The sequence below is a fragment of the Furipterus horrens genome, unplaced genomic scaffold, assembly GCF_987537825.1.
Source record: "Furipterus horrens unplaced genomic scaffold, mFurHor1.1.pri manual_scaffold_9, whole genome shotgun sequence".
Taxonomy (NCBI): Eukaryota; Metazoa; Chordata; class Mammalia; order Chiroptera; family Furipteridae; genus Furipterus; species Furipterus horrens.
Window position 1 is genome coordinate 33,651,908 of NW_028327179.1, and position 18,576 is coordinate 33,670,483.

The 18,576-nt window shown below is 37.0% G+C and overlaps 1 protein-coding gene and 1 pseudogene across 4 annotated transcripts in view; one reads left to right on the forward strand and one right to left on the reverse strand.

Annotated features, from left to right (window-relative positions):
- The window catches only part of AKAP9 (A-kinase anchoring protein 9), a 165,338-nt gene extending 149,885 nt beyond the window's left edge, over window positions 1-15,453 (reverse strand). For all 4 annotated transcript variants that reach the window (XM_090287252.1, XM_090287253.1, XM_090287251.1 and 1 more), the window contains exon 1: window positions 15,156-15,453. In XM_090287252.1, coding sequence (XP_090143378.1) covers window positions 15,156-15,203 — 48 coding nt within the window. In that variant the 5' untranslated portion in view covers window positions 15,204-15,453. The remainder of the gene's footprint in view (window positions 1-15,155) is intronic.
- On the forward strand, window positions 8,593-8,702 carry LOC150001574 (U2 spliceosomal RNA; annotated as a pseudogene).
- Window positions 15,454-18,576: the final 3,123 nt, after the last annotated feature.

The following is an 18,576-nucleotide window of genomic DNA, read 5'->3' on the forward strand; positions in this document are numbered from 1 at the left end:
CCAAATCTGTCAACATTCCCTTTCTCAGAAACTAGCACCTACATCCTCCCTTCAGTTGTTCAAGTCAGAAAGCTGCAGCCATCATCTCTCGTCTTAGTCTGCTTGGAATTTTATAACAAAATACCATAGACTGGGCAGTGTATAAACAACAGAAATTTATGTCTCACAGTTCCTAAGGTTAGAAGTCCAAGATTAGGGTGCCAACAGATTTGGTGTCTGGTAAGATACCACTTTCCACTTCACAGATGGCCATCTTTGAGGGTTGTACCCTCATGACTTAGTCACCTCCCAAATGCTCTCCACTCCTAACCATCACCTTGGGAGTTAGGATTTCAATATATGTATTGGGGTGGGGGGGCACCAACATTCAGCCCATAGCATTTGTCTCATTATCCTTTACAAACAATTACCAAGGCTTCTCAATCCTACATACTGAACACTGACCAAAGGATATAAGAGCTAGTGTAGGGCTGAAACTAAGAACATGATGTCTTGGGTTAGGCAGACTGGGTCTGCCTCTATGACTTTGTGCAAATTACTTAACTTGTCAGTTTTCCCAGCTATAAAACAGATGGCAACAGTATCCACAGCTCTTAGAATAGTTATATGGATTACATGAGGTAATAAATGTAAAACCCTTAGTATAACGCCTAGCATTAGAAAGTGCTCAAAAATTGGCAGCTACTGTTATCCAATTCATACTCTTCTTTCTTCCACTCTCAACCTTCTCATTGTCCAAGTGAGAGATAATGACGCAGGAACAGAGTGGGGATAGATCAAGACTATCTGGAAGGTAAAATCAGCAGAATGTGCTGATTAACTGGATGTGAGAGGCAAAGGAGAGTGAGTCAGGGACATCAAATAGCAGGGAGGTAACGAGAGCCTGACTGTATTGTGTAGTGGTATTAGAATGGGAAAAAACACTAAGCAGGAGGCAAATTTTGAATTAAGAAAATTTCAGATTGAGTTGTAAGTGTGCAGGATATAGGAAAATAATTACAGAATAATTCAGAGGAATTTATTTTTCAACTGAGATGCTTTCTATTGGAATATGTATAAACTCCCAAGCATCAAAAACATCACGGCACATGAAATATAAAAGTGAAAACTAGATCATTAAAAAAAAATTTAAATCCAAATCCTACAGGAAAAAAGACTATATATATAGTCTTCTGTCGTAAAATTAAAACCGAGGCCTATTAAAATTACTTCCATCATATTTTATACTTTGAATTAAAAAAATTTTTTTCTCAACTAAAATAATCCCAAATTATTATCTCTCTTCTTCTCAAACTCTATTGTAAAAATTGCTATTGGTTAAAGTGGAAAAGTGAGAGTTCTCTTGTTGAAGGGAAGTCACTGAGTAGAAATGCTCAGACAGGTATTTACATTACAAAAGTAATTTACACATATTAAAATTTGTTTGGCACATACTATAAAAGAGTTTACATAAAAATATTTCCAATACTTGTAAGCTGTCTATGAATAGAAAATAGTTTCTGTAACTTTCAACCAAAACCCATTTTTTAATATATAAACTCCCAGCAGATATTTGTTAGTGCAGTTTTTACACATTTTCTACTACCCTGCCCTTTAGAGCATCTACTTGTTTTATTTGACTTAAGAAATCAACATGTATATACAGTCAACAGACCATAAATGTTGTGAATTAATTGAGGTCAACGCCCCATGCCCATCACACTGCCTGCATCTTCCTCATACACTTTCATACATTAAATTTGGTTCTTGATAATTGTGAATACTAAAATTTTTAGTTGGTCTCTGTCCTTATCTTCCCTGGGGACACAACAGGCATCATTAACTGAAATGAAAGTGAGAACCTTGAGGAAATAAATACAGCTCAATCACAGAGCTCACAATGAAGATCCTTACTAAACAAGGAATTCTGCGGTGTGTTCACTATCAAGAAATAGAAGAGAGATTCTTGATTTTATATCCTGTTAGTTTTTCAGTAATCCATAAATAAGAGAACCTATTTAATCAGTGCAATTTATAAATTCAAATCTTTATAGATTGGGATTTTAAATAATAAAGGTTGGTTCTTACTATTCAAAATTATAACTTTGGGGGCTTTAAGTACTGATCTATAAAAGGAAAAACTTTGGGGGTTTTCAAAAATGATCTCTTAAAAGAAAAAAATGTTAGACTTACAAAAAAACTTTCAAATCACATAAAAGTCTTAGTGAGTAGCAAACCAGAATAAAAATCATAACCCTGGTGGCAACTGAAAACAAACTACACTGCTCATGAACAAAAAGGACAAAGGAATTTTTCATGGTATAAAAGAATCTACAGAATTAAATACCCTAGGTAAAACTACCTCTGAAACAATGTTGCTTTCGAATAGGGTTAAATACATGTGCGAATCAACCAAAGCTTTATGTAGCACACCTAGACAAGCATTAAGTACCCTAAGCTAAATTTTGGTGAGCACTACCAGAAAAACACTAGAAGTAAAGGGGAAACAATATGACAACAACAACAAAATGTCTTACACTAGTGAAATATCTGTACAGATCTATAATGTCACAGATGAAAATGACAGGCCTTTTGCTACTGAAGAGGACTAGGCTATTTTTTCCCACAGTTAAAAGGGACTGGTAATTATCAAGCCAAAAACCCAACAGGTGCCCCGTTGGACCAACTGCTTGTACTTGTAAAACAGCTGGCCATGGAATGGAATGACTCACTGGCCCACACAGAAATCAAACTTTAGCACCATGCTCTAATCAACTCATGAAGAACTTATTATTCAAAGAAGAAACAGCTTAGATTTAGGCAGAGGCCAAAAGGCCTTAAAAAACCTAGATGGAAGATAATCCGATGGAGATGTGCATCTCTAATATTTGCCCCTCTCTCACGCCTGACTGAGCACGTGTTTTTACTCCTTCTCTGTATATAGAAATATATAATAAAATATAATAAATAATAATATATAAAAGAAGTTGGTAACGACCGAATTAAAAAATGGGCAAAGAACCTGAATAGACATTTCTGTAAAGATAGACAAATGGCTAACAAGTATGCACGAAAAGATGCTCAACATCTTAGTCATTATAAAATAAAAATCACAATGAAATACCACCTCCCACTAGAATGACTATAATAAAAAAACAAAAAACAAGTGCTGGATATGGAGAAATTGGAACCCTTACACAGAGCTGGTGGAAATCTAAAATGGTAAGTCACTACAAAAAAGTTTGTGGTTCCTCAATAAACACAGAATTCCCATATAATCCTGCAATTCTACTCCTAAGTATATACCCAAGAGAAATAAAAACAGGTACTCAAATATTTATGTATAAATATTCATAGCAGAACTATTCAAAATAGCCAAAAAGTGGAAACAACTCAAATGCCCATCAATGGATAAATAAAATGTAGTATATACAGACAATGGAATATTACTCAGCCATAAAAGGGACTCAAGCACTGACATGTACTACAACATGGAAGGATGGTCCTCGGAAATATTATACTAAGTGAATATAAATAAACCAACCCAGACACTAAAGGTCAAATATTATATGATTCCATTTAATTAAAGTACCTAGAATATAAACCTATAAAAACAGAAAACAGATTGGTGGTTGCTAGGGAGAGGAGGGATGAAAAGTAGATGCTTAATGGGTATGGGGTTTTATTCGGGAATGATAAAAAGTGTTCTGGAACTGTATAGAAATGGTGGTTGCACAATGCTGTATATGTTCTAAATGCCACTAAATTGTTCATTTTGAGATAATTTTTGCTATGTGAATTTCACCTCAATTTAAAAAAATAATTATACCTTCTTTATATCTAGCACCAGAGGAGCACAAAAGCTCTCAATCATTATCTCATTCATCCTTTAACACACCTGTTGAGATTCCTGTACTGTGACAGGACAATCCCCACACATAATGAGGCACAAAATTTGTGATCACTGAAATATATGCTTGCTAAGTAAAAGTCCATAGCTGCAGTTGTAGGCATTCAAAAATGTCAGCTGGACAAATGAGCAAACAAACGTCTCCAAAGCCCTGGTGCCTTTTCTAGTATGCCAGATAGCAGTATTTTGAACACACATACGTGATGCAAAACTACCTTTATAAATAAACTTTATAAAATTCTGAAGCTTAAAAATTAAAGTTTTTAAAGAGACACTGACCAATGAAAGGTGTCTAATTTCAATTTTAGTAGAATCTTACTGAGAAATAAAGTATTCCTTATCATTGAATGTTTAACAATTTATCATGAGAATTTTTTCTAGCTTCCATATTAGAAGAAACTCACTTATATTTCAATAATCAGTAGTCTATAATAGATATTTTGCAGTCATAGCTTACATGTTATTACAAAATGTTTATATATAAAAAGGTGTTTTTATATGTAGCCAATCTTTTCACTTCCTCTTTCCACATGCTCATTCAGCTTTGAGTTTCACTGGCAGAACACCATAGAACTCCTTGCTAAGTTTCTCTTCATTGGATCTCATGGCTTTTACCCAATCACGTCCCTGTCTCTGTTTCTGCCACTCCTTGGAGCTGCCTTAGAAATCTTTCTTCAATAGTACATATATGGGTCAAGAAGCCTGTCCTGCCCATTCTTTCCACCATATTCTCTCTCTTAAAGCTTATAATCTAAAAGTCATGGCTTTTTTTTTTTTTTTTCAACAAAGCTTGAAGGTCATGAATTAGTTTTTAAGTTACAGACAATGCACCCCTGTTACAATAAATGTTGATGACGGTATCCAACTGCTGTATCCACTCTGAAAGTTAGGTAAGCTATGTCACATACAAGAGTAAAAAACTAAAAAGTTTAAAAGAAACAGGTGGTGGAGCAGTGTATATGAAATATGCAAAGAACAATTTTACACCATAACTAACTTTGTCTATCAGTGATTAAAAAGTTCTGCTACTAATAACCTAATATACAGTTTACAGAGAACACTCTTCTTTTTGCATAAAATTGGCACCATTTTCAAACTGAAAATGCTCATTAAACAAAAAAAATTATATACAGTACGGCTTTCTGAATGTAATAGGCAAAAATTTTAATAATTATTCATCAAAAAATGTCAATTATATAAATTTTGAATAGCTGGTGCAAAACTTTGGTTTTACTGAATTCTGCTATGTTAGAATATTAAAAGTATATTATAAATAGAATATTAAAAATTATACCTCCTGGGAATTTACAGAAGTAATAATTTTATTTTAAATATATGGTCTCATAATTTTGTTCACTAATATTACAATATTTTAAAATATAATATTGCAAATAATTTTCTTTGGAAAAAAATGAAATCATTTGAAGTGGAGTTAGAATAGTTTGGTTTAACACAACGACAACCTGTGTCATGTTGTCCCTGTCAGCATATTGCAAATGGGGTGAGTCTAGCTCCAAAAATATTTACTTAATAATGCAGTAAAGTCTCATATCTCCATGGTTAAGGTTCTTGCAACATCAACACTGAGGAAGTAGCTGAGGACCTAACAGCAAACCAAAAAACCAACAAATAACAGAAAAAATAAACTGTCATAGAGCCCATGCACTAGTCTCTACCGGCACTTGAGTTTTACAAATCATTTTATCTAACTCAAATACTGGGTTCTCTAGTTACAGCAAATCTAAAACAGCAAGTTAAGGGCAGTGGCAGATGAGAAGGAACAAGGAAAGATGAGCATGTCCAGGGCAATGAGAACTGACAGCAAGGAAAATAGGTAAAAACTACAAAAACAGAAAGATCTATAAATGTCTAATAGTATACAATCCCAACTATATGAGGAGGGGGCCAAAAGAAAACCCAGAAAATATCTTTTGGACGGTGGGCCCTGTTGTAGTACTGGCTTCTTCCACTATGTGAGTGTTCTAGGAACCCATCTGTATCAGTGTACCAGCTGGTGTTGTGGTAAGAGGCTGTGTTTGGCTCCAGTGAATATTTCTGAAGACCTTTCTACGTGTTTATGCTTTTCATGACGGGTGATTTATGAGTTCACCTGCTCATACCGTGCTGAGTGTTTTTGACCAAAAACAGCATAACTCCATACCCCAATTTCCCTATTTATCCAATCTCACCCTGAGTGACCTTTTATGTTTCCTTGGATGAAAAAAATCTCTCAAAGGGAAATGTTTTGCCAGTGTCGAAAAGGTGAGAAAAAAATGTCAGATGCACTACAAAGCATCAGAATCAACGAGTTCAAAAACCATTCTGAGCAGTGGAAAAATGTCTCCATAGGTGTACTGCCTCAAATGGAGAGTACTTTGAAGGTGACTGAAGTTTAAATATAAGAAAAAATGTACATTTTTTTAATAAATAAATTACGGTTTTTGGGGGTCCCCCCCTTGTATAATACAAATAGCACTGGAATAAGAATTACAGTTCCAGGACTACATTAAAGTGAAGGCCCTTAGGAAACCTAGTTATTCTGTGCCTCATTTTCTTGTTCTGTACATGTTCTTCAACATACTACATGTGTTGGTTTTGCTTTATTAAAAAATGGCATTTAAACATTTTTTTTACTGATCATAAAAGAAATATATTGAAGAGAATTTGGAAATGCTAAAGTTGTATAGAAAATTAAAAATGCCTACAATCCACCACCCAGAGATAATCATCATTTACAACTTGGTGGATTTTTTTTCCCAGGTGTCTTCATATATATGTACATACTAGGTCTGCCCAGAAAAAGTCCAGCCATTATTAATATAACGAGAATGGTTTGTGAGACATCACTGTAACATGGCGGCCAAGAAGAGCAGACTGGAATGTGCATGTGTGAACAATGACAACTTCACTGTACTAGTCAGTGGGGGTGGTACATGCCATCAAGTGAACATGAGTACTGTGCGGCTGTCACATTCAAAATGACTGAAAGAGTAGAGCAACGAACCTGCACCAAATTTTGCATGCAGCTTGAACATTCCTCTGCCAAAACTATTTGGATCATTCAGAAGGCCACAACTTTGGACAACTGGTGATTGGCAGCTTCACCAGAACAGCACGCCTGCTCATGCGCCATGTCTCAGGCAGAGTTTTTTGGCAAAACATCAAACCACCCAGGTGACTCAGCACCCCTACAGCCCAGATTTGGCGCCCTGCAACTTATGGTTATTCCCAAAATTAAAGTCACCATTGAAAGGGAAGAGATTTCCATCGCTTATGAGATTCAGGAAAATACAACAGGGAAGCTGTTGGCGATTGGGAGAACTGTGTGTGGACCCACGGTGCCTACTTTGAAGGGGACTGAGGTGTCCTTGTCCTAGGTACAATGTTTCTTGTATCTTGTATCTTTTTCAATAAATGCCTCTATTTTTCATATTACATGGCTGGATACCTTCTGGACAGACCTTGTATACTTTTTTCTGATAGCATTTTTATTAACCTCGCATTATTTGTGGGCATTTTCCCAACTCAAAAAGTCTTTGTAGAATTATTTTAATGGCTAGATATACCATAATTTATTCTCCTATCATTATAGATTTTGGTTGGTATAAAATTATTTATAAAGCATACTATCTGTATATATGAGTCATTTAAAAAGTGATCATTTATTAAGATCTAGATACAGAAAGAAAGTTTTTCCAGTGAACAGCTTATCAAACACCAAGAAAAAAATTTAAAGTTAGGGTTTGTAAGACCAGGTTGTCAAATACAATATTTAAGTCCAATGAGCAAACAAGACATTTAGAGAACAAGTATCTAAATAAGTTTGGAAATGATCATTTAAAGTGATTTCTGATGCCAGCAATAAAAGACTTCCAATTCAGAGAATTCTGGATTACTAATATTAAATTACAACATGCTAATAAAGCAGCACCCATTAGCCACACATACTCATTCTGTTCATTCTACCATTAAGAAAATACTCATTTGAGTATCCACTATTTGATAGGCATAATGTTAGGCTGCACTAACATAAATATTAAGAGACTTCTTTGTTATAACCTTAAAAATAATGTAGCAGCATTTAACACATTTTAACAAATGAAAATAATTCACCCCAAATCCTACTATAATTCCTCCATTCCTTGTACTTATTACCCAATGTCTGCCTCTCCCACTAAACTGTGAGCAACATGAGAACAAAGACCACCTTTATATTTTCTCTATAAAACAGAAGTTCAACATTAGGTTGGCTGAATGGCTTTACATTTCCAACCTAAATTCTTGGAGTTCTAATCTACCAGCACATGCATATAGGAATGAAATCATATATATCCTATTTTTGATGATGCTGTTTTATTTGTATTTTCCATGTTCCTATCAGTCTTCATAATCTTTTTGTTTGTTTGTTTGTTTATAGGCTGAGTCCATATTCTGTTAGAAGTCTTCATAATCTTAATGTTGTATAATATCCCATCACAATCATATAATATAGTTTAGAAAACAATTATTCTAATAGTCTTTGATGATTGTTCCCAGTGTTTTTACGTGGTATAGTTAATGCTCCAGCAAATATACCTTGCCTTACAAGTCTCAGAGATTTACTTCTGACTAGTTGCCTTACAAGTCTCAGAGATTTACTTCTGACTAAAAAATTAGGCTCAACTCTATAGGAAAATAATCTTCTATAATAAAAGTGAATGTTAATCACTTCTCAGTCTTTTGTTAAGATTGAGTGTAGTATCTGTTCTTATCAGTTTAATATCTGATAACGTCCTTTACCCAAGGACAATATATTAAATGATGGAGATCATATGCATTCAGAGGAAAAAAGACCACTTTATATATGAAATGCTCTTTTTCATAAACCTAATGGTAACCACACACACACACACACAAACAACACTGAGAGACACAGTTTAAAAAAAAGAAGAAATAGAGGAATGAAGTTTGGAATGCCACCAAACAAAAACAACAGACAGAAACATGAAGAAAAAGAACCAGTGGAGGCACAGAACTACCAGAAAACAAAAGATAAAATGGCTATAGAAATCCTCATACATCAATTAATTATCCTAAATATAAATGGACTTAATTCACCAATAAAGAGGCACAGAGTAGCAGATTGGATCAAAAAACAAACCCCCAACCACATGCTGCCTTCAGGAGACACATCTAAGCTGCAAAGACAAAGTTAGACTCAAAGTGAAAGGGTAGAAAATGATCCTCCAAGAAATAACATTTACAGAAAAGCAGTTGTAGCCATACTTGTATCAAACAAAATAGATTTCAAGATAACAAAGGTAACAACAAAGATAGACATTTTATAACAATAAAGGGGACACTCCATCAAGAAGACATAACACTTCTTAATATATATGTACCCAATGAGGGAGCACCAAAACATATGGAGCAGTTACTAACAGAACTAAAGGGAGAAACTGACAAAAACACAATCATGTTTGGGGACCTTAATACTCCATTGACAGCTTTAGACAGACTATCCAAACAGAAAATCAATAAAGAAATATTGGCCTTAAATGACAAATTGGACCAAACAGACATAATTGACACATCCAGAGCCTTTCATCTCAGGACATCAGATTATACATTTTTCTCCAGTGCACATGGAACATTCTCAAGGACAGACCATATGCTGGTTCACAAAACAGGCCTCCACAAATTCAAGAAGACTGAAATTATACCAAGCATATTCTCTGACCACAATGCTTGGAAACTAGAAATCAACTGCAAAAAAGAAGTAAAGAAATCCGCAAATATGTGAAGATTCAACAATATATTACTAAAAAAGACTGCGTCAAAGAAGAAATAAAAGGTGAGGTCAAAGGCTATAAGGAGACAAATGAGAATGACTATAGCATATCGAAACTTCTGAGATGCAGTGAAAGCAGTACTAAGAGGGATGTTTATGTCATTACAAGTCTAAAGAAATTCCAGGTAAAGAACCTAATATTACACCTTAAAGAATTAGAAAATCAAAAGCAACCCTAAGTCAGCAGAAGGAAAAAATAAAAATTAGACCAGAATTGAATGCAATAGAAAACAAAAAGATTATACAAAAAATTAATACAACAAAGAGCCAGAGCTTTGAAAAGATTAATAAAATTGACAAATGCTGGCTAGACTCACTAAGGAAAAAGGGAAAAGACTCATATCAACAAGATCAGAAATGAAAGAGAAGTTACCACAAACATCACAGCTATACAAAGGGTCATACAAGAATACTAGAAAGACTATATGCCATCAAATTCAATAACCTAGAAGAAATGTTTAAGTTCCTAGAAATATATAATCTTCCTAGACTGAATCATGAAGAACTGGAAAATCTAAATAAACTGATCAAGAGTGACAAAATTGAAACAACCATCAAAAACCACCCAAACAATAAAAGTCCAGGACCAGATGGCTGCACTAGTGAATTCTACCAATCATTCAAAGAAGATTTGATACCTATCCTTCTCTAAATTCTTCTAAAAAACTGAAAAGAAACAACATTTCCTAACACATTTTATGAGGCCAACATAACCTGGATGCCAAAACCTGGCAAGGATAACACACAAAAAAGAAAACTACCAATATCTCTGATGAATACAGATACAGAAACCCTAAACAAAATACAGTCATACCTCAGTACTCATCAGTTTCAGAACTCGTCAAATCATGTACTCATTGCATTTTGACAAAAGAAAGTTTCAGCACTCAGTGCTTGCTCTCCCCTCATTGCACTTGCTAGAACTTATGTATGAGTCATGATGCTGCTCCACAAGAGAAAATGTTTCATCCTTTAGTACTCACAGTCTCGTTACTCTTCATGAGTTCCAGAACAAATTAACAATGAGTACCAAGGTACCACTGTACTCGTAAATCACATACAATAGTATATTAAGAAAATAATACATCACGATCAAATGGGGTTCATTCCAGGGGCACAAGGAATGGTTCGACATACACAAATTGATCAATGTTACACACCACATTAACAAAACAAAGGATAAAAACATATGGTACTATCAATAGATGCAGAAAAAGCATTTGATAAGATACAAATCTACTTATGGTTAAAACAGTCAATAAAGTGGTATAGAAGGAAAGTACTTCAACATAATGAAGGCCATATATGACAAACCCTCAGCCTCACACTCAATGGCGAAAAACTGAAAGCTTCTCCTCTATAACAGGGAACAAGACAAGGATGCCCAGTCTCACCACTCTTATACAACATAGTTCTGGAAATCCTGGTCAGAGCAATCAGGCAAGACAAAGAAAGAAAAGTCACTCAAATTGGGAAGAAAGAAGTAGAAGTGTCCTTTTTGTAGATGGCATGATTCTATACATAGAGAACCCTAAAGACACTACCAAAAAACTATTATAAACAATAAACAAATATAGTCAAGTTGCGGAATACAAAATTAATGTATAAAAATCCATTGCTTTCCTATATACCAACAATAAAACTTCAGAAAAAGAAATGGAAAAAAAAATTCTTTTGCAATTGCACCAAAAAGAATTAAATGCCTAGGAATAAACTTAACAAAGGATGTGAAAGACCTATATATTGAAAACTACAAAGCATTATTAAAAGAGATCAAAAAAGAAATAATGAAATGGAAATATACTCTGCCTGTGTTCATGGATTGGAAGGATCAACATAGTTAAATGGCCATGTTACCCACAGCAATACACAGATTTAATGCAATCCCCATCAAAATTCCAATGTCATATTTTTAAAGAAACAGAACAGAAAATCATCAGATTTGTGAAGAACCACAAAAGACCCCAAATCACCAAAGCAATCCTGAGAAAAAAAAGAAGAAAGCCAGAGGTATCACACTACCTGACTTCAAATTATACTACAGAGCGATCTATGCTAATTAACAATAAGGTATCAGCAGACAGACACGTGGACCGATGGAACAGAATTGAGAGCCCAAAACTAAAACCACATGTATATGGTCAAATAATTTTGAGTAGCCAAAAGCACACAATGGAGTAAAGAAAGCCTCTTCAATAAATGGTGCTGGGAACACTGGAAAGCCACATGCAAAAGAATGAAACTAGACTACAGTTTGTCCCATGTACAAAAATTCAAAGTGGATCAAAGACCTAAATATAAGATCTGAAATAATAAATTACATAGACAAAAAGATCGGTACTAAACTTACAGATCTTGGTTGTATGGAACATTTTATGAATTTGAACCCAAAGACAAGGGAAGTAAAGGAAAAAATAAATGAATTGTACTACATTAAACTGAAAAGATTCTGCACAGCATAAGAAACTGCCAACAAAACAAAAAGGCAACCAACTGAATTGGAGATATTTGCAAACAACAGCTCCAACAAGAGATTAATATCCGAAGTATATAAAGAACTCATACAACTCAACACAAAACAAATAATGCAACTAAAAAATAGGCAAAGGACCTGAACAGATACTTCTCCTCAAAAGATATACAAATGGCCAACAGATACATGAAAATACAGTATTCCCTCACTTATCGCGGGTATTACGTTCTAGACCGCCCTCCGCAATAGGTGAAGATCCGCGAAGTAGGAACCTTACATTTATTTTAGTATTTATATATATTTTAAGGCTTTATAAACTCTTCCCACACACTTAGAAACCGTTCCCAGTCCCTTATTAACCCTTCCCACTCCCTCATTACCATTTTCCACACTTTTATAAACACTACTTATGTTCTTAAACATATTCTACACTGTTAAACCTACATAACTTTAACAACATATGTATACAGTACCGCAAAACACTGCGATATAGTGGAAAATCTGCAATAAATAAAAAAAATATTTTTAAAAATCCTGCGATACAGTGAGGCCACGATAAGTGAACCGCGATATAGAGAGGGACTACTGTATGTTCAGCTTCACTAGCTATCAGACTGCAATGTGATACCACCTCACACCTGTCAGAATGGCTATTATCAATTGGATAAGCTGTAACAAGTGTTAGAAAGGTTGTGAAGAAAAGGGAACCCTCAATTCACTGCTCGTGGAATGTAGACTGGTACAGCCATCATGGAAAACACTCTGGTGGTTCCTCAAAAAATTAAGAACAGAGTTACCACATGACCCAGAAATCCCTGTCCTGAGTATCTCCCCAAGAAACTCAAAAAAATTTATTTGCAAAGATATATGCACTCCTATGTTCACTGCCGCATTATTCATGGCGGCTAAGACATGGAGACAACCAAAGTGTCCTTCAATAGAGGATAAACAAAATGTGGTAAATATACATATATATAAAGAAATCCTACTCAGTCATAAGAAAAGAAGAAATACTGCCATTTGTTACAACATGGATGGACCTTTGGAATATTATGCTAAACAAAATAAGTAGGTCAAAAAGCTAAGAACCACATGATTTCACTCACATGTGGGATGTAAAACTGAAACTCATAGACACAGAACAGTATGGTGGTGTGTCCAGAGGGACGAGGGTCGGGGGTGGGTGGTAAAGGGGGTCAAATTTATGGTGACAGAAGATGATCTGACTTTGGGTGGTGAGCATGCAATGCAATACACAGATCATGTATCATGGAAATGTGCACTTCAAACCTCTATGATCTTGTTAACCAATGTTACCCCAATAAATTTAAATTTTTAAAAAGTGAATGTTAAAGACATTTTTACCCCACAGGCAGAATTTGAAAGACAAAGAACGCACACACACACAAAGAAACTCTTAGAATTCCTTTCTGCCAAATCAAAGCAATTTAAAGAAATCCTCTATTTGAAATGTGTTGTCTAAAGTAACGTTTATTTTGTAGGAGTGCTTCACACATATTTAGAAAAGATACTTCTGGGGGCAAGGAGGAAAAATTCTGAGGTAACAAACATAATGTCTAATTAGAACTTCAATGCTTTTGGAAGAGGTGCACACTTTACATCCACTTTCTTGGATTCACACAACTTGCTCAGATCCTCAGGCTGCAGAAATGTAAGCAACTTTGGTCTTCTGATGATGCCTTGATTTCCCTTTCCCTCCATTTATAGATCCTAAAGTAATATAATCCATCTCATAATATATAAGCACTTAAGCTTTGACCTTTGAAGGGGCTTGTGGGAAAGCCAACTATATTTAGGAATATGAAGCTAGTTTATAACGTATTCATTTAAGAAAGTTGTGTTGAGCATTTGCTACTACATCTCTGCAGGATGGCCCTTCAATGATTACTGAAACCATAGACCACTTTTCCTTTGTTTCTTTGTTTCTTTGTAGGAAGGCAAAGGAGAGGAAGAGAGAAAAAACAATTAACTAGATTACAATTTAATTGTGGTCCAAGTATGTTGCTAACAATCATCTCTAATAAAATGGTTAAAATATAATCTATAAAAGGTAATTTCATTATAGGGAGAAAAGGGGACTTTGAAGCCAACCAAAAGATATGCTCAAACATGTAATTTTTTTAAATGGTATTTAATTTATATTGTCTATGTCAAACTTTTCATGAAGCTCAGTGAAAACCTGTGTATAATTTTGTATTGTTTGCTTTACTGTAGTTTTTAAACACACACATAAAGACTCACCGAGACATAAAAATAATTCAGTTATTTAAAGCAAGAATTCCATAGGTGTTGCTTAGACAACAGAAACTTTCCTCCCCAGAAGTTCCATTCACAAACAGCATTAGCATACCATGCAATACAAAAGCGCACGCCTTGACAAAGACCTCCAAGCACCAACATACAAAGCCATGCTTCCAAAAACGCCTTTATCGCAAAGTTCGACAGTGGCACTTGTGGCACACTCGAGCCACAGATGAGGCAGCTGTCACGGGCCAATCACACACCCAAGAGTGCCAGCGTGCCACCTAAGAATGCCGAGATCATAATCAGCTTACAAATCCCTTACCGGAGAAAAGCCCCAAATCTCCACCCTGAAAAGCACAATGACTGCACTACCCAGAAAACTCCCCTCCAAAGTAAAAGGCTGGAGATTCAGAAGCAATAAATACCAGTTTACAGCAATGCAGTAAAAGAAAGATTTTATTTGGGGATTCACGAGAAAGAAGCCACACCATCCAATCATTACGGAAGTCCGCTGGGTAGTGAGATCAGGATTTTTCAAATGGAAAAAGAAGAGAGGCTGTCGAGGGGGAAATGCAGACTCCGCAGCACCCCGTCCCAGGCAGTGCATCGGCGCTTCTGCGATCTCTGCTTCCTAGACCAGCTCCCACCCCTTCCCTGCCACCACCTCCCACCTCGGGCCAGCAGCCTTCGGCTCTTACCTTCGCTTTGCCGAACTCCAGCTTCTTCTGTCTCTCTTCGTCCTCCATGGCCTCTGCGGAGAAGGCTGGGGGAAGACAGAGAGAGGGTTGGGGTAGGAAGGACAGGTTGGTTGAGACGGAGGTCGGACCGCAAGCTCCCCGGCCCAGAGAGCAGGGCTGGGCCGGCGCTCCCGCCTTCTCGGAGTGGAATCAGGCTCGGAGTTCAGTGGCTGACCGTCCTCGGCCGCACGGGTAGCGCCGTCACCGCCGCCGCCATCTTCGTCTCCACGTAAACACACGGCTGGGCGGAGGGTGGGGTGGGCACGTCGGTCCGCGCAGCCGCATGGAGACCCGCCGCGCCGGGCAGGTGCGCCGGCCGCCCGCTATTCTCGGTGGGCTTCCTGTCCCCGGCAGCCCCACTCGCGGTCCGGGGCGACCACCACTACCCGGTCTCGGACTCGGCTCCCCCCAGCCAAAATCTGGTGCGGGGAGCTCCTTTCCCCAGGAACCAACGCTCGCCAGGTGTTGGCCTGGCTGAAGAAGTGGGAGACTGGGTGTGCCAGGGCCACCGGTCGGACCCCCACCCAGCGATCTTAAGACATTGAGATTTTTCAAGTTACAAAAATAACATGTCTAACGGTGCAGTTGGCGAACACTGACAAGCCCGAAAGGAAAAGATCCAGGGAGGGGACAGGGGAACCCAAGGGACGTCAGTTTTCCCTAGATTGACTCCTAGACTGAAAGGATTAGGACAGTAGCCAGTTAGTGCTCATCACTTATTTAGATGAAAGTTCCTCCCTCTTCCTTCACTGGTCCCCCCAATCCGCGGTTCAGCCTTCAAAGGCCCACTTCACACGCCGTCCCGAAAGAGGTCTTCTGATCTCTTTGTTCCCTCTGTTGCAACTGCGAGTAATGCCAGTAACGTCATAACATTCCCTCCCACTCCTTGGAGGTTCTCCTTAGCAGTGGTGTCCGGGAAGGAACCTAAGCTTTGGAACAAAGCCAGTCTGCACTAAATTTCTAGCTTGAATGACCATGAACAAGTTACTTATCCTCGCTGAGTTTACCTGGAAGTTTTGGAAGGGTTGTTAATATATATGAGTTAATATATATGACTGTCCCTGGTATATTAAAATATCCTCAATTAATGTCAGCTTGCTCTCTTATTTCCTTTAGGTACTCTGCTTGGTATTTTAATCTGTGCACTTTTAATTCACTTCACAGTCCCGACTCCTTGACAGCAGAGGCTGTCTGCCTCATCTTGGCATTAGTAAAATGACGAGCACAGTGCTTTGCATCCAATAAACACTTGTTGGATTGAATTGAGCCATTTAAATAAACATTACTCTTTCCTTTTTTTATCTGTACCCTCGGCACCTCCTTTCTTCTCCCCACCATTTCACCTGAGATAGTAGAATGTGTAGCTCAAGTGGGGTGAAGTGTACATTCTACTGTCTCCGGTTGATGATGTTTCTCCTTTGTTTTGAGCTAAGTTGGACTGAAACATTACCAGGTGTGAACTAAAATAAGCTATGAGTTCAGTCATAGAAAGGGTGTTAAGTGAAAATTGGGGTTAAAAAAGAAAAAGGCCAAAGATCATAAGTCTACCACAAACTAAAGACTAGTTTTAAGTAGCCCTGATTAAGAGATTCATAAATTTGAAAACAATTTTTTGTTCTCAAACTTCATAATGCATAATCGCGCATCTTGTAACACCCGAGTAGACTATATTGTCCTGTTATCTTAACTTGAGTTGGAAACCGGGTGAGATTCAACATTTTATCAGGAATAAAAGAACTGAGATAATAAAAGGAAACATGATTTATTCCACTACCAATCAAGTTTAGAATAAAACTAGGGCTAGAATCAAGAGTTCTAATAACACAGTGATTTAAATACTGCCTGGATTGAGGGATTACATTTGTAGGTTGTGATCGCCTAGGAGGAAGATGCCCTAGGATATCTGGCAAGATATTCCTGTTTGTTAATAGATGCTGCTTTAAGAAAATCAAGTATTTGTTTCAGTAGTGCTAAAGATGTTCAAGAACCTTCTAAAGCAGCAATTTTCAACCCATGTACTGCAAGCATTTTAAAAACATGCTATACCTGACTTGTTAGGTGCACTGACCTCTTTTCCCTTAGATTGTCTAATTAAAAAATGACAACAGCCAACTCAACAATAGCTGCCTGGTGTGAATGCCCTGTCTTGAGCTATAAACATATAGGTCATAAAATAGAGCTGCATGTTATTGGTCACATCACATAATAAGTTTGCATCTGATTGCTTAATTCTTGGTACCAAAAATCCTTATATACAAGCACAGGCACCTGAATTTTTAAAAAGTCTCTTTGGAGCAAAAAGGATAGGTAATTACTATCATTATTTTTTGTAAACCAATCAAAAGTATTCTTATTTTTGTCAGATTGGCAAAATATATATAGTTTGATGTGCTGCAGAATTTTAGTAATTAGTTTATGTGTGCCATGAGATGAAAAAGGTTGGCAGTTCTCTCTATGGAGCATGCCCACAACTTTCCCCACCCCCTTCTCCTTGGAGCATTTTCCTTGCCTCTGTCTCTCTCCTAAGTTCCAACTGCCTTTCTTTGCCTCTGTAACTTGTTTCCTGAGCCCATTTCTTCAGCTCACTTCTTATACCTCTGTGACTTTCTAAATAAACTTTCTCAAAAACATAAAAATAAAAGGTGGAAAATCACTGTTCTAAAGTAGCAAGTTTATTTCAATGTTTCCTTTCACTAAGACCAGCCAATCATACACATGTCCATTTTATATAAAATGGGTACTCATAAATGTTGAAAGTTAATTGTGTTTTGACTTGTTAGAAGGGCAGACATGTGACACTAATGCTCTGATGCCCCTTCATAACAGCTATTCATTACATGTCATTCATTCATTCAGTCCATCATTCAGCTCATTCCCTGAGAAGATTATTTTAAGCAGCGACTTGACAAAGATGAGAACATGAACCATGGAGATAAGTAAGCATATAGTAAGTCTAAAGACTCTGAAGCTAGGACATGATTGTTGTGTTAAAGGAAAGCTGGAGAGGGTGGCTAGAGTAGAGTGAGCAAAGAGAATAGTAAGAAATGAAGTCAGAGAAGTAGTAGGAGGCTAAATCTTGTAGAGGTTTGAAGGTCATTGTAAGGACTTTGACATTTACTCTGAGTGAGATCAAAAGCCATGGGAGAATTTTCAGCAGATGAGTGACATGACCTGGCTATGTTAAGAGACTACTGGCTGCTATGAGGAGACTGGACTGTGGGGGGTCAGTTTGGATGTTATTGCAATAATCCAGACAAGAGTTAATGGGAGTTCAAACCATGGTAGTGGTAGCGGGTCAGATTCTGAATATATGAAGGGAGACCCCCCCAAAACAAATTATCTCCTGCAGTATGGGCCCCTTTAGTACAGGCTTCCCTGCTAG